Source organism: Pan troglodytes, chromosome 7 (genome assembly GCF_028858775.2).
Source record: "Pan troglodytes isolate AG18354 chromosome 7, NHGRI_mPanTro3-v2.0_pri, whole genome shotgun sequence".
Taxonomy (NCBI): domain Eukaryota; kingdom Metazoa; phylum Chordata; class Mammalia; order Primates; family Hominidae; genus Pan; species Pan troglodytes.
In genome coordinates, this window is record NC_072405.2 from 34,932,693 (window position 1) to 34,947,737 (window position 15,045).

Consider the following 15,045-nt stretch of genomic DNA (forward strand, 5'->3'; position numbering starts at 1 on the left):
TTAGATACCATTCGCATCCAAAGTATCAAACTTCAGGAACATCAGAGAGTGACCAACTTAGTATCTGTTTTAAACTGGTTTTGATTGGTGGTAATTAGTGAATTTGAAAACTCAAATTTAGGGAATTCAAAGCAACAATTAATGTGCACCCATTGCATTAGGTATTATATAATTTACTATTTTTAACTGAGGTGATATGATATCTTTCTGTTGCCAGCTCAAATACTTGGTTTGTGATATGTTGAATATATTAAAGTTTTGCCTAGAATGTCATTGTTTGGGTTGGATTGCCCAAAGGACGCAAACGTGAAAGACAGTCTCCTCTATTGAGACAGCACATCTGCTTTCTTCATCAAGAATCCAAGTTGGAGGGGCCAAAGAAAGATACCAAGTTAATTACTAAGTAATACAGACAAATTACTGCCTAAATCCTGAGGGAATTTTAGGTTTTATTCTAAGTGGCAACTAGTGCAAATAAGACTGTCCTTGTGTTTATTGTGTTAATGTTACAAAGGAGAAGCAACAGGGCAGTTCCTGAGTTTGGGTATTTTTGGACGCCAGAGGGTTAAGGAAGCTGAGTTCATCCCAGTATCTGCCTGCCCTTTCTACTGGGGTAGCTCCCGGGGCTCTGGAGAAATAGCACATCTGTTTGAAGACAAACACTGCAGCCAGTGACAGCTTTTAAATAAGCAGCATTCATCAAGGGATAGCTGTAAACCGGTCCAGAGGAGTGGAAAACTGGAGTGGCTGTGACTGTTGCCTGGGAGCTCACACCCAGATTTATGAACCTAAAATAGATTTTAACATTTCCACGTTTAATGTTTTCTCCATGTGTGTTTGCTGTGACAGTCTCAGCTCCAGGCTCTCAAATGCCATGACTTTGATGTTCCATTTTCCCCCAATTATAAGATGGCACGATCTGGTCTGGTAGAATGACACTGGCCCAGAAGTGTGCAGGCCTGTGTGCTATTTTTACTCATCACCGATTTGTTCTAGAACTTTATCAACTTCTCCTAGATTAATATTCCTTTTAAAAAATTGGTAGAAAGATATAAAAATATTTTTTAAAAGTTGGAAATGAATCATGTCTCCCAACATAATGAATATTCATTTTTCTGCCTTTTAAAATTATATTTCAGCTGTTAGCTTTTTCATTATCTGAATAACTAAACACACGCTTCCAAAATTTTAAATCATTGCAATCATAGTGTTCACTTTTTTTTTTTTTTTTGCTTTGTTTTGTTCTACCTCACCCTTCCACCCCTATTTTCCCTCTGGTGAAAAGGATATGATAAAAATAAATGTTTGGAAAGTACGGCCAGGTCTGGAGAAAATTGCTATAGGATAATTAGCTCAATTGCAAGTGCTGTAAAGAAAGTTTAATGACAGTTCTTAGAAATATCTTGGGGCCTTGTTATCATTTGATCTTAGGGGGTTTCTTGGGAACAAAACGTCTTTGAGTGGGGCCTCTGGTGCCTTATTTAACTTTTGCTTTCTAGTATACTCTGCATTGCCTCTTGCCGGGGGGTAGGAGTATATAGTGTTTTATTATGAATCGTAACAATGATCTGAAAAGCCCACGGCACAGAGCGGAGGATAGTTTATAGGTTAGTGAAAGTAGCTGTCAGATCCCATTTGAGTCCACGTTTCATTTACAACCCTTATCACCAACCCTGTTTATTTAGGCAAATAGGAGAAAATCTGATTGTGCCAGGAGGAGTGAAGACCATCGAGGCCCACTCCCGGATGGTGATCCCCGGAGGAATTGACGTCCACACTCGTTTCCAGATGCCTGATCAGGGAATGACGTCTGCTGATGATTTCTTCCAAGGAACCAAGGCGGCCCTGGCTGGGGGAACCACCATGATCAGTAAGAAGCTTAAAAATCATCATTGTAGTGCTTAGGAAGTGTGAGAGTTTGCAAATAAGTCTGTGTTGTTTGATTCTCTCCTTCTAAAACTTGCTGTCCTGAGCCACAGTTCAGTCTACCAAATAAGGGGGTGAGGATGTGTTAACCATTTGTCTTATTTATTTATGCTCATTTTCTGTCAAATTTTAAGTTCTCCCATTGAACTAGAGAATATGGTTCTAAGGAGTTTGGTAAGATGAATGACTTCTTGCTTTCTCTCCATGTGGACTTTTGTCTTCCTTGACCCTAAAATGTGATTTGGTTTTGAAAACACGGCATTTGAAGTCATCTTCAATGCCACCAACTTTAAGCCATTGAGCATAAGTATTTGATTGAGATTTTCAGAAAAATTCCTAAGAGTGCTTCTTTTTAGAAGGAGGATGGGCTGCAACAAATGAAATGCTGAAGCAGGAACTCCTGTTCCTCTGATATGAAAATCAAATGGAGGCGATACTCTCTAGGCTGAGTTTAACATAAAAGGAATTGGGCAGCCCTGTCTGGAGGGGGACCCACAGGTAATTGTCTTTTAGATATGAAAATTGCTGACACCCACAGCTGGGTGCCCCTTACGTATTGCTCCAAGGGCTTTGTGCTTTTTTTTTTTTTTTTTTTTTTTTGAGACAGAGTTTCTCTCTTGTTGCCCAGGCTGGAGTGCAATGGTGCAGTCTGGGCTCACTGCAACCTCTGCCTCCCCGGTTCAAGTGATTCTCCTGGCTCAGCCACCCGAGTAGCCGGGACTACAGGCATGCACCCCCACGCTTGGCTAATTTTGTATTTTTAGTAGAGACGGGGGTCTTCCATGTTAGTCAGGCTGGTCTCGAACTCCCGACCTCAGGTGATCTGCCTGCCTCGGCCTCCCAAAGTGCTGGGATTACAGGCATGAGCCACCGTGCCTGGCCGCTTTGTGCTTTTTGTTTAACTAAATCTGAACTGTATTCACAGCACTGTGACACAGCACACATAATATTAAGAGTTTGCTTGTGAACTGCTAGATTCCAGCATGCCCACTGATTGTCCTTTTGAAAAATGTCATTTTGTTTTTGAGGAGGTGGGCAAGCTGCATAGTGGCCCGTCAGATACATATTTTAAAAAACAGATTGCATCCAAGAGTGAAAGTCAACGTGGAGTCTGTCATATATGAAAAGATAGCAGTTCAGTTCAGAAGAGGGTCTAAGTGGAAAGAACTTAGCTGTTTCTGCTATAGAAAAACCTTTCTTACTGGTTATTTTTCCGAGTGGTGGTCTTTTTGCTTGTGGCTTTGGGGTCTATCTGGAAGCTTCTTTTCTATCTTGCCTGAGCTAGAGGAATGTTGCCCTGCCATCCCCTCCTAGTCTGAGTTCCCCCGCATTTTAAATCACAACTCATCCTCTGGCGTTCTCTCTGTCCTGGTCCTCAGGGTCTGAAGCATCAGGAACAGCTCTCTCCTGTTTCAGCTTTCTTGGCACCACTGAGAAAAGCCTCCAAGTGTAAGCCTTGCGACTTGTATCTTGCTGCACATGTTGCCCTTTAACCTAGTGGGTGCCATTTTCCAGGGATGTCGGGGGGAGTTTTCATGCACACCTAGGGAGAGCAGAGCCTGCACCTTGTCATTTGCTGGGGAATCACTGGCACCTGTGGGCGTTTCTGCCTCTCTTCCAGGGCGGACTGTGGAGAAACACTTGAACTTGGAGACGCTTAGACCGTTCGGGTGTCAGCCGGGAAGGCCAAGTCAGGGTGATCATCTGCCTCAGTTTGGAGTTCACAGGGAGACCCTGCAGGCCCCTGGATTGGTCACAGACAGTCAATAAGCCATTAAAAACAATATTTCTCTGGCTGGGCGCCATGGTTCATGCCTGTAATTCCAGCACTTTGGGAGCCTGAGGTGGGTGGATCACTTGAGGTCAGGAATTTGAGACTAGCCTGGCCAATATGGCGAATCTACTACAAATACAAAAATTAGCTAGGCATGGTGGCATGCTCCTGGAGTCCCAGCTACTTGGGAGGCTGAGGCAGAAGAATCTTTGAACCTGGGAGGCGGAGGTTGCAGGGAGCTGAGATTGCACCACTGCACTCTATCCTGAGCAATAGAGTGAGACTCCGTCTCAAAAAAAAACAAACAAAAAAATTCTCGAGTGAATGGTCAGTGTCATCTATCATTGGAGAGGGAAATGCCCCCAGCCAGGAGTTAGGAGTCTGGAGTGCTGGCCCCCTTCTGACACTGACTTGCCGTGTGACCTTGAGTCACTACCCTACTCTGTGTTCTAGCTGTGTGTCTCCAGTGAGGGATTTGTGCTACATGACCCTGGAAGTCCTTTCCAGCCCCCTACATTTGGCCATTCACTGAAACTCATTCACTGAAACTCAGAGAGATTTTGCCTCTCATCAAGTACACGTTGCTCAGCAGATACAGAAAGTCCCTGTTTTCTCTCACACTTGCTGGAAAGAACCCCTCAGCCCACCATCTCCTGTCCTGCATTCCTGGGTCTGCCTCTTCCCTCCACACGCTCGCCCTGCGCTTTGGCCCCCACTCTTGTTTTTGACTCTTTCCTGCCTTCCCTTCCCCACCACAGGAGCATCACCTTCTTGCCACCACCCCGAATTTCTCTTTCGTCTTCCCCCTCAGTGGCTGTGGCCTTTTTTCCATTCATCCAGATGGGTTCCTTCTGTTTAGGGATGAGGGACATCCCCCTCTGAGTGCAGCACCTGGCCCAGGGAGCTCAGAAGAGTCAGCAGATGGCCTTATGGGCAGGTGGTCCGGAAAGGGGAGTGAGGAGTCTGACCGCCTGCTCTGCTTCCTTGGCCAGAATGCTATGGCATTTGCACGGAGGCTGTGTGATGCGATCTGGCTATAGAGTGGGGCATCCAATGAGCAAACCTCAAGGAATAAAAGTCATCAGAGGGGGCAGTGTATGGTTAGCATTGTGACCCCCAAATGCCATTGCTTTTATAGCCTGAGAAAAGTACTAACTACTTTTGCAAATAACCACCTATGTTTACTGACCTCTGTAGAATTTCTGCTAGCCTGCCTTTCCCCGGGGGAGGGAATGGTAATAATACAGGTGAGGAACTGAGGAATTTTTATCCTTTTTCTGTTTGCTGACCAGACGTTCTGCATTGCTTTAAGTGAGTGAGTGGCTGGGATTTGCTTCACAGAGAAGGAGGCCTTGCAAAGAGAAATAGCTTAATGCCACTTCATTGGCACCTAAGACCTGCTACTTTCTTTGACTTAATATATTGAGTCCAGAAAGAAATGCCTGGGGCACTTTGAAAACTTCACAGGCCCACTGCTGCTTGCTGAAATAAAAAATTAAAGTGAATTGGTACAAAAATCTCCCTCTTCCTCTCAACTCCCCGCCGCCCCGCCCCTGGGCACTCCACCCTCCTGGCTTTCTGGCCTTCTCCAGACCATGTCACCATGTCACCTGCCCTCACGAGTAAATCCTCGCCTGCCTCCCTGCTGGCTCTGCGTTTCCCAGGTCACAGGCCCTGGAGACTCCTTTCTGTCTGAAATGGCGCTGCATGTAGAGGAAAACACAGCCAAATATTCTCGGTTTAAAAAAGGAGATGGCATGTCAGCAGCAGAAGATAATATTATTGCCATTAAACAGAGCCTGCTATTGAGAATCACACAATGAGATCTTTATGAGGCAGACTCAGTGTGGAGCAGGGGGAACGCCCTTTGCCCTTTCCACCCAGTGGTGGGTGGGCAGAGACTGCAGACATACCCTGCAGGCGGCATCCAGACCGGCTGAGGGGTTGCGGGGGCGGCCGCATTGCTGCTTGGGGAAAACCCTACGGACTTCCCAGGGCCTTCATGGTCATTTGAGTTCAGGATCTCAGAGTTTCTAGGAAGCAGCTGGGAACAGTTACCTCTATTTTATAGAGGGGAAGACTGAGGCCGGAAGGACAGACACGACTTGCCAACACTTACCCTGTGCGTCGGTGCAGGTGGCCAGGTGTGGAACATATACCTGTAGCTCTGGCCTCACCGCTTGCCCTGGGGCCACCTTTGCTCTCAGCCTCAGTGGCCTCATCTGCAAAATGGGGCAAGTTTTGACAAAGGTGGACTGTGGTGGCATCACAACAGCATCTGCCCAGTAGTGAGCACTCCCATGTGGTAGCTATTGTCATTCCATCCTTGCTGGGTACTGGCACCCTCCCATCTCTTGTACACTGAGCTCTACTCTCCCCCGCACGGCCGGAGAAACAGGCTGAGCTGCCGTAGGGCTTGACCTGAGTATTCACTGAGAGCAGGCGCTGTCTAGGCGTGGCTGGCGGACTGTGTGCTTTGTGTGTTGCTTCTGGGGGCGGCATCTTGAAACATTCCACTTCCTGGGTCCCACCTTACCTGGTTAAAGTAGCAAATCTGCTGGTGGGGTCTGTGACTCTGTATTCGAATCTGGTGCTTGGGGAGCTTTTTGAAAGCATGACTTTCAGGGGTCCATGCCGGATCTGCACACTCTGGATCTCCAGGGCTTGGGAACCACTGCTCTGAATGTCATTTCTGCTCACCTGAACTCCAGGCTCTCCCTAGAAGAGGTGCACCCTCAGGCACAACATACCCAGCAGGCTTCCTGGTCCCTGGGTAGCACCGCACAGCAGAGATGGGGACTGGACTCTAGCAGGGAGGAGGAGGGGAGGTGCTGCTGCCGCAGGGCTGGAAGGGGCCCTCCCTCCTGAGTACCAGCCTTGTCACTTCTCCCCTGGCTGTGGCTCCCTGGATGTGCATCAGGCACCTCCATCCAACTGTCCCCAGTCGGACTCCCTGTCTGCTCCTTGCCGCTTTTCCGGTGCCCAGTCCTGGAGAGGGCTCGCTGGAGGTTGTGCTGGCGGTATCTGCAGAGTCATCCTAGCATCTTCATGTCCTCGTGCTGCCTTGAGTTGCTTTCATCTCTGTGTTACCTCTTGCACTCATTCCCTTACCCACACGGATTTGACTTTTGTCACCTCTTCCTGGATTTTGGCCCTGTCCTCTGAGGAGTCTTACTGTCTGTCCCCCACCTCCTGCCTCTCGCCAGGCTGTTTTTCTGGTGCAGCTTTCATTGTGCCGCCTTCTTCCTCTGAAGCCTTCAGTGACTCCCTCTTGCTCAGAGAATCAGCCCAAGTGTCAGAACCCTCCACGACACGGCCTATTCCTGCTGCCCCAGCCCAGACTTGCATTGTCATCTCAGCCAGGGATGCCCTCCCTTTCTTTCCCTGCTTCTAGAAGCTTCATCACCCTTGGTGGCCCAGCCTGGGTGCTTCCCATTCACTGATCTCCTGTGATCTGTGGCTGCTGTGTGGCCTCTTCGCAAACGTTGGGCTTTTATCCCACAGCCCAGGTGGCATTCAGCCTTGCGTGTGGTTCAATCAAGGCCCCTCTGTCTCTTACATTTTCCTATTTCCTGCCGCCTGGGCAGCCTCACTCCTCAGAGGCACTCTGTTAATGCCCATGGGTGAATGAATGAGTGAGTGAATGAATGAATGACTGAATACACTGACGATACTTGATATCCTGCTTCCTCTGAGTGATGCCAAGAGACTTAGTGTCATAAGGAGGGAGGAGGGTTTAGGTATCTGACGTGGACTGTGTTCACCCTGATGGAAGCTGTCGCTTGCTCAGCAGTGGCTCCCTCTGCAGCCCCAGCTCCCTGAGTCCCTGTGGTCAGATCTGGTCATGGTGGGGGAGGGTGGCAGAAAGGGGAAGCCGAGAGCCCAGGCATGGCCTGTGGTTGTGGATGGGACAGCTCCCTCTGTCCGGGCTGTTCTTCAGAAGAGGGTGGGAACAGCAGCTCTCTCATTGGTCCTCTTGCGAGAAAGCCTGCTCTCCAAGTACAGAGGGTCACAACATGGAGAAATCACATGGTCCCAGCACCACAGTGGACCCAGCAGTCATTCCCCCAAGTGCCTTGGGCTTGTCCCGGCTCTTCCTACTGAGCCTCCCCATGGAGGCAGGAGGGCTGGGAGGAAGGTGAGGTGGCTTCCTGAAGGGACGTGGCTCCTGAATGTCACTGTGGTACATCCACGGCTTGTCATTTGTTCATCCATGTGGCATGTGGGTTGCTCCCTCCTTATGGCGAGTACACATATGTGAACGCATGCACACACTGTAATATGGATGTGTCTGTAATTGATACTTTGATTATTCCCTTTGCAGCACTCATTTGACTCGGGTTAGAAAGTGTTTACAAAAACGCCCGACCACATCAGACCCAAGTTTCAAAGTCCAGGACCAAAGTTGTTGCCACAAAATCTGCCTGTGGCCTGGCGATTAGAAAGCCACGTTATCCAATGGGCCATTGGTGTGGGCTGGTTCTCTGTGCTCCTCCCCTCATCCCCTCAGTCTCCACATGGTTGAGGTCACACATTTCTCCTAAGGACACGGGTGCCCTCTGCAAGCAGACGCCGGGGGCCTGGGTCCACTCAGGTGTCACTGCGTGAATCTCGGCCTTGAATGGCTGGACTGGAAGAATCCATCCACCCTCTTGGCATAGTTTGGGCCGATCTCATGCCTGGCACTGAGCAGAGCGGAGGGATCTCCTAATGCCTGGTGCGGTACAGGGGAAGGATGACGGAGCATCCTCAGAGACAGCACAGCTCTTCCCAAAGGTCCAGCACGCACACTTTACCGAATGCTTTTCTTGTGAAGGGAGTCATTGGGTTGGGCTAGCCAGGTAGGCTGGGTAGGCCCGTGGGGGTTAGGAACTTCTAGGCCCTTCCAGAAGCAAGGGCATACCCAAGTGGGTGTCTAGACTCTGTTTCGTGGACATTGTGGCAGTTATCATACTGTCCCAGGGTTTCTTGCCCCCACCTGGCCCTGGGAGCTGGCAGTTACAGTGCTGGAAATGAGCCTGACTCACTGGGGCGGTGATCTTCCACCCCTTCAGGTGCCCTCATCCCAGTTCCTACTCTGCCTATGGGTGTTTTACATGGAGAGTCGCAGCACTGGGGGTTTCCCAGAGCCTAGTCTCTGACTTGCCCTAGAGCTGGGTCACACAGACTGTTGGGAACTTCCTGTCGATCCTGCTGGCCTGATTGACAGCTGGAACCGGGAGTGGAGGTGGGGCCCATGGGAATGCTAGGCTCCAGCAAGTTCTGCCTGACCTTTGAATGTGAGGGTCAGGCATTCAGTGGTCGGGTCTCAGGGTTCCTTATTGCTAGATGAAAGCTTCCACAACACACATGTGTCTAAGTATGCCCTTGTCCTATGTCCTGGCTGAGTGAGTTGGGCAGAGACTTCTGAGGACAGTGATCGTGGCCTCTCCATTTTTCTAAGGCCCCTGCATGCCCGGACCTGGCTGTAGGGGCAGCCGGAGAAGCTGCCCAATGAGTCTGATGGGAGCCAGACCCGTTACTCCTTCTGCTCATGATAGCTTTAGCATTGTTGTCCCGGGGCAACCCTTTCTCATGTGAAACCTTGCGTGGAACCCCCTCCACCTGAGACATGAGACTGATGAATGCAGAACTGCTCTGGTTGGAATGATGGGTGGCAGGTGGGCTGTGGGGGAGTCCGGATCCTCTCCGCTTTCTCTTTGTCATCCCCCCATGGCAGCCCCTCTGCCTCTGGAGAATCCCAGAGCTTGGGGAAGCACAGGATGGAAACCACCCCATCCTGGCACTGCCTCCCCCTCTGCCCACCTCCCCTGCAAAGCTTGCAATGCGATTGGTCCTGGTGTAGCCTCCGTGTTGAGTTGTAGGGGAAAGGGTGTTTAGTAAGCAGGCATATACCCATGGAGTCGCTTAAGAAAACACCTAACCACACTGTAAGTTTTTAGTAGTTTCATTTATATCCCTCTCTCTGTTCAAGACAGGAACCAGGGTAGAGCACCTGTTTCATTTTCCCTGCCTAGGTTTGGGTTAGTTTTCTTTGCTTTTTATGACAGCCCATAATAGGTGAGCATTCTGCCCTTTTTAAAAAAAATTAATGGTGCAGAGAGTTTTATTTATTTATTTTTTAGAAACGGTGTCTCACTCTATCACCCAGGCTGTAGTGCAGTGTTGCGATCATAGCTCACTGCGGCTTTGAACTTCTAGGTTGAAACAATCCTCTTGTCCCAGTAGTTGGGACTGTAGGTGTGCACCACTACACCCGGCTAATTTTTTACTTGTTAGTAGAGATGGGGTCTTGCTATGTTGCCCAGGCTGGTCATGAACTCTTGGCCTCCGTTGATCCTCCTGCCTTGGCCTCCCAAAGTGCTGGGATTACAGGCATGAGCCACTGTGCCTGTTTGGTACATTAGTTTTTTTGTTTGTTTGTTTTTTTATTAAGACGGAGTTTTGCTCTTGTTGCCCAGGCTAGAGTGCAATGGCGCAGTCTCGGCTCACTGCAACCTCCACCTCCCAGGTACAAGCCATTCTCCTGTCTCAGCCTCTCAAGTAGCTTGGATTACAGGCATGCACCAACATGCCCAGCTAATTTTTTTGTATTTAGTAGAAATGGGGTTTCACCATGTTAGTCAGGCTGGTCACGAACTCCTGACCTCAGGTGATCCACCCGCCTCGGCCTCCCAAAGTGCTGGGATTACAGGCATGTCCCACTGTGCCCGGCCGGTACATTAGTTTTAAAGGGAAGATTGACTGTGGGTGGCCAAGGGATTTGTGTTTTCTGACTTAACCATCCATGGCTCTGACCCCAAGTCACCCATTAAGGGCTGTTTCTCCCTTTTTTTTCCCTCTTCCTCCCCAAGCTGACCTTTCTCTTTCTTCTTAAGAAGTGATTACTGATTTCTTTGGGTTTTGAGGGTTCTGTCTTTGACTCTCTGTGATTGTTGGGTGAAGCCATTTGCTTAAATTCTTTGCTTTTAGAGCGTCTTAACTGCCATGGTAATGATAAAGGGGAGTGACAGTGAGTAGAAATTAGAGTTCTTTCTGGTTAACCCATTTGGGAGGTAGCTTTCTTTGAATATGACTAAGTGTTCCCCCTAATGACAGAGAGGATGTTGCTGGGGGTTGGGTCGCGGTGGCTGAGGCTGCTGTCCAGTTAAGAGAATTTTGCAATGAACTAGGGCAGTGGTTTAAAAACCTTGACTGCACATTAGAATCCCCTGGGGAGTTGTAACAAAATGCAGAGACCAGACCTTCTGACTTAATTGTTCTAGGTGGGCCTGGCATTGGTCGTTTTGAAAGCCTCAAGGTGATAGCTGGGATTAAGAATCATGGATCCCAGTGCTTGTTCTGATAGTTGGATTTCTGTTGAAACTGAATGAATGTCTGCCAAGATTTTCCGAAACCCAGAGCTGCCCTCTGCTCCCTGCTTTGTCCTGTCCTCTTCACGAAGGGAGTGGGATCACACTGTGGCTATCTGGCCAGGGTGGAGTCTACAGCCAGATGCTCCCCAGAAGCTTAACCATGGAGGGGCTGAGCTAATTGTCACCAGAAAGAGTCTCCTCCTTCAGTTGCTGTCCTTGGTGTTCGGGAAGGTTTTACTTGGCTAATTCCCTAAAAGGGCACTGGTTAGGACTTGGAATAAGTGGTGATGAGCAAGAGCAGGGCTGGCTGGTGGGACAGGGTGGGTGCCGGGGGCAGAGGGGAACTGGAATGTGGACTGCTGTCCCCAGCCTGTGGCCACCTGCTGTGCTGGTTTCCCTGAGAAAACCCTACTGTCTTTAGGTTGAATCTGTAGTGTTTATGACCTAATCACTCTCTAATGATAGGTCAGGACTGGAATCTTTCCTTGTGGGGAGGCTGTGAGACAAAAATCAAAAGGGCCTGATAATAACATAGAATCACGGACTCTTAAGGCAGCGATTCACCTCCTTCCCAGCCCCGCTCCCACAGCTGGGCACAGTTTATTGGACCAGGCTTCAGAGGATGGGATTGTAAGTAACTCAACAGGACAGGATGGGAGCGCTCCAAGAATCAGATCTAAGTTTAACTTTCCTTTCTAGTGCTTTCTGTCTGAGCGTGATCATCCTAATGTGTTTCTAGATGGCTATTTCCACATCTGTAAAATGGAGACAATCAATTCTTATGTCTTATGACTATGGAAAAAGTGAGTTTTTTTGTGCCATACTATTTAAAAGTAATCATTGTGACACCTTTGGAACACGTGTGAAAAGATCTCCCTCTCTCTCTCACACCTGTCTGTATCCATCTTTATCTTTTTATCATCTATCTATCTATTAATATATATTTATCTATCTAGCATGACCTGCGATAGGTGAATTCTATAGCTAGGTGGCCTCCAGAAGCTTACGAAATGATCGTCTACCAAATCTACCATCTATCTATTTCCCTACCTACCTATCATTTATCTACTCTATCTATATATTGATATATATCTGTCTGGTCTATATCTATCTTGATATGACATCTGTCTGTACCTATGATCTATCATCTCTATTTAATCCACCGTCTCTATATCTATTGATTATCACTTGTCTGTTTTACTTATCCTAATCTATCATTAATCTATCATCTTTCTAATCTATCTGTATATATCTATTGTTTATCTAATCTATCAATTGACCATTCATCTGTTCATCTTTCATATACCAAAGATGCAGTTGCATGCCACCTGATTCCAGATGGGTTATCTCACTTCACTGTCACTTGGTGAGATCAGGAAGAAGTCTCAAGGATTGTTTCAACTTCAAGCCTATGTACATGAGTTTGCGTTTTGAACATAGCAGGAAAAACAACGATGTATAAGAAGCTTTCTTATTGTCTGGGCATGGTGACTTATGCCTGTAATCCCAGCACTTTGGGAGATTGAGGTGGGAGGATCACTTGAAGGCGCCAGGAGTTCAAGACCAGCCTGGGCAGCAAAGTGAAGCCTTGTCTCTACCAAAATCAATCAATCAATCCATCAATCAATAACTAAAAATAAAAATAAAAAATTAGCTGGGCGTGGTGACACATACCTGTAGTCCCAGCTGCTCGGGAGGCTGAGGTAGGAGGATTGCTTGAGCCCCAGAGTTTGAGGGTGCAGTGAGCTATGATTGTGCCACTGCACTTCAGTCTGGGAGACAGTGAGACCCCATCTTAAAAAAAAAAGGTATAATGTAGCTTATAGGGCTTATAATCCTGTAAGAAGACTTCTTATGCAAGAAAATAAAAATTTTACTTTTCGCTATTTTTTTTTTTTCCTCCTCCAAATAATCTCTGGAGAATTTGGAGCCTGATTTTCTTGACAACACATCTGGCCCTGCAGATGTAAAGCAGTGTTCCCAGAAAACAGCCCGTCAAATCAATAACTCTTGCTATCTTTGAATTTTCAGCCTTTTTTGGCATTCAAATGAGGCCAACTTTATAAGTGTCCATTGCTGTGCTGTTGAATTCAAGCCCCTCCGTTTTTCATGGTGGATTCCTTGCATTGTCTGCTAGGGGGGTTGCATTCCTCGCTGAACCAGACCTCCGCCCTCTTCCCCCCTGCCCTGCAGTTTGCTGAGCTTCCAGGCAGGGCTGCAGGGTCGTGCTGCTGGAAGTATTGGTGACAAATTCTTCCCCAGTGGGTGTTTCGGCTAAGGAAGCATTTAGTCATGTAGGGCCTACCATGCCCAGCAGTGCAGCGTGGGAGAGGCCTGGCAGAGGGCAGAGCTCTCTTCTCTCCAGCCGGGTGTGGCTGGTGGCTCCTTCCTCTTTTGTAGTGTCAAACCAAGGGATAGTATGGACCCAGCAGAACTGAAAGCAAAGGGAGGACCCATTATTAGCCAGTTCTGGCAGAGGCAAGCAGCTTCTTTGTGTGGACAGGCATATCTCATGCCTTTTTGCTTCAGCTGGGAGTTTGTTTTTTTTTAATTACTGTTATTTATTTATTTAGTACCTTAGCTCATTAGCTGCAGAAATCACGGGATGAAAAAGCAGGTAGGATGGGTCCATCCTTAAAGCAAGGAGAGAGTTGAATGAGGAAACTGTCCCTGAGGCCTTGACAGATATTTTGGAGCCAACTCTGAGCCCAGTGAGGGAGGACCTAATCTCTTGGAGGAAGTGCAACTTTAGCTTCAGAGTTTTAAATGGAAACTGGGCAGAAAGCCACAGCTTGGGCACAGCATTGGTGGCGTGTTGTTGTGTCACTTTGCACAGTTAGATGGGGCTTCAGCCCTCTTTGTAGGATGAACGTTTAGGTTCCTGTCCAAACGAATACACTTCTATATCCTACTAATAATGATTGCAGGACAGCAGTGCAAACCAGGGCTGTCCTAGGCAAACCCAGGCATCTGTCACTCTAAAGGACACGTGTTGAGTCCTCTTGTCCTCCAATGAGCTCGGGAAGGGGATGACCCTAGCAGTTGCTCTCTGGACCTCTCCACAGACCTGCCGGGAGTCATGGGTGGGAGTTGTGTGATTCTGTCCTTTTCACAAGAGATGGTTAGAAGAAAGTGAGGAGTTTGGAGGGAGCAGATAATTGATATAATTGATCGGGAATCTGTGGGACGCAAGCCCTGCATACACCATTTCTAATCCTTCCATCAACCCCGAAGATAGATAGGCTTATCCTCCTGTTATAAATGAAGTAATGAGAAGTCCAGAGAAGTGAAATGACTTGCCTGAAGCCACAGAGCCTGCAAGTGCGAGGGCTGGGATTCCAATCCAAGCTCTGGGCCAATGGCCCTTGCATATCCTAGAATGCGAGAGGAACGTTTGTTTTGTAGCAGTTAGACAGCCTGCTCATGAAAGCTGCTTTGTGCCCAGTCTTGTGCCAGGTACTTTACAACAATCCCAGACACAGCACTCACCTTGAGTTTGCCCTCAGGTACAGGGCTCCTATCCATCCTGGAAGAACAGAAAGATTTTGGTGTTCAAGTTTTATCCTGCCCTTCCATCCACCTGTTATTTAAAAGTACTTTTTCTGTAATATATAGGCAGAAAATGATCAGATATCATACGTCTCCTACTAAGTGGGAGGCTGCACCCAGCATGGAAGATGCTCACCAAGACGGTGGTATATTGGGTGTCTCTTCTCTCCTACAGAAGCCCTGGATTGATGCCCTAGATCTCCCCTTGCATCCCAGAGGGGGATTTGGAGAGCAATCAAGAGGAGTAACTGATGCCATGCATTCATCAACTGAACTTAATCCTTCTTCTGGGAGGCCCGGGAGCCTTCTTCCATGCGGGGCCAGATTGAGCTGATTTCTGTCACGTAGGCTGCTCCGAGGTTGCCTTGCCCTTGCCTGGCCCTCGTCTTTTGCATTTCTCTGAATCGCTTTGGCGTGGGCTTTTATGAGGTTCATTAGGCT

General features: G+C 48.1%; 1 protein-coding gene across 3 annotated transcripts in view; it reads left to right on the forward strand.

The window, feature by feature from the left end:
• The window catches only part of DPYSL2 (dihydropyrimidinase like 2), a 140,954-nt gene that overhangs the window by 65,345 nt on the left and 60,564 nt on the right, over nucleotides 1-15,045 (forward strand). For all 3 annotated transcript variants that reach the window (XM_001161598.8, XM_001161649.8, XM_054656606.2), the window contains exon 3: nucleotides 1,686-1,870. In XM_001161598.8, coding sequence (XP_001161598.2) covers nucleotides 1,686-1,870 — 185 coding nt within the window. The remainder of the gene's footprint in view (nucleotides 1-1,685; nucleotides 1,871-15,045) is intronic.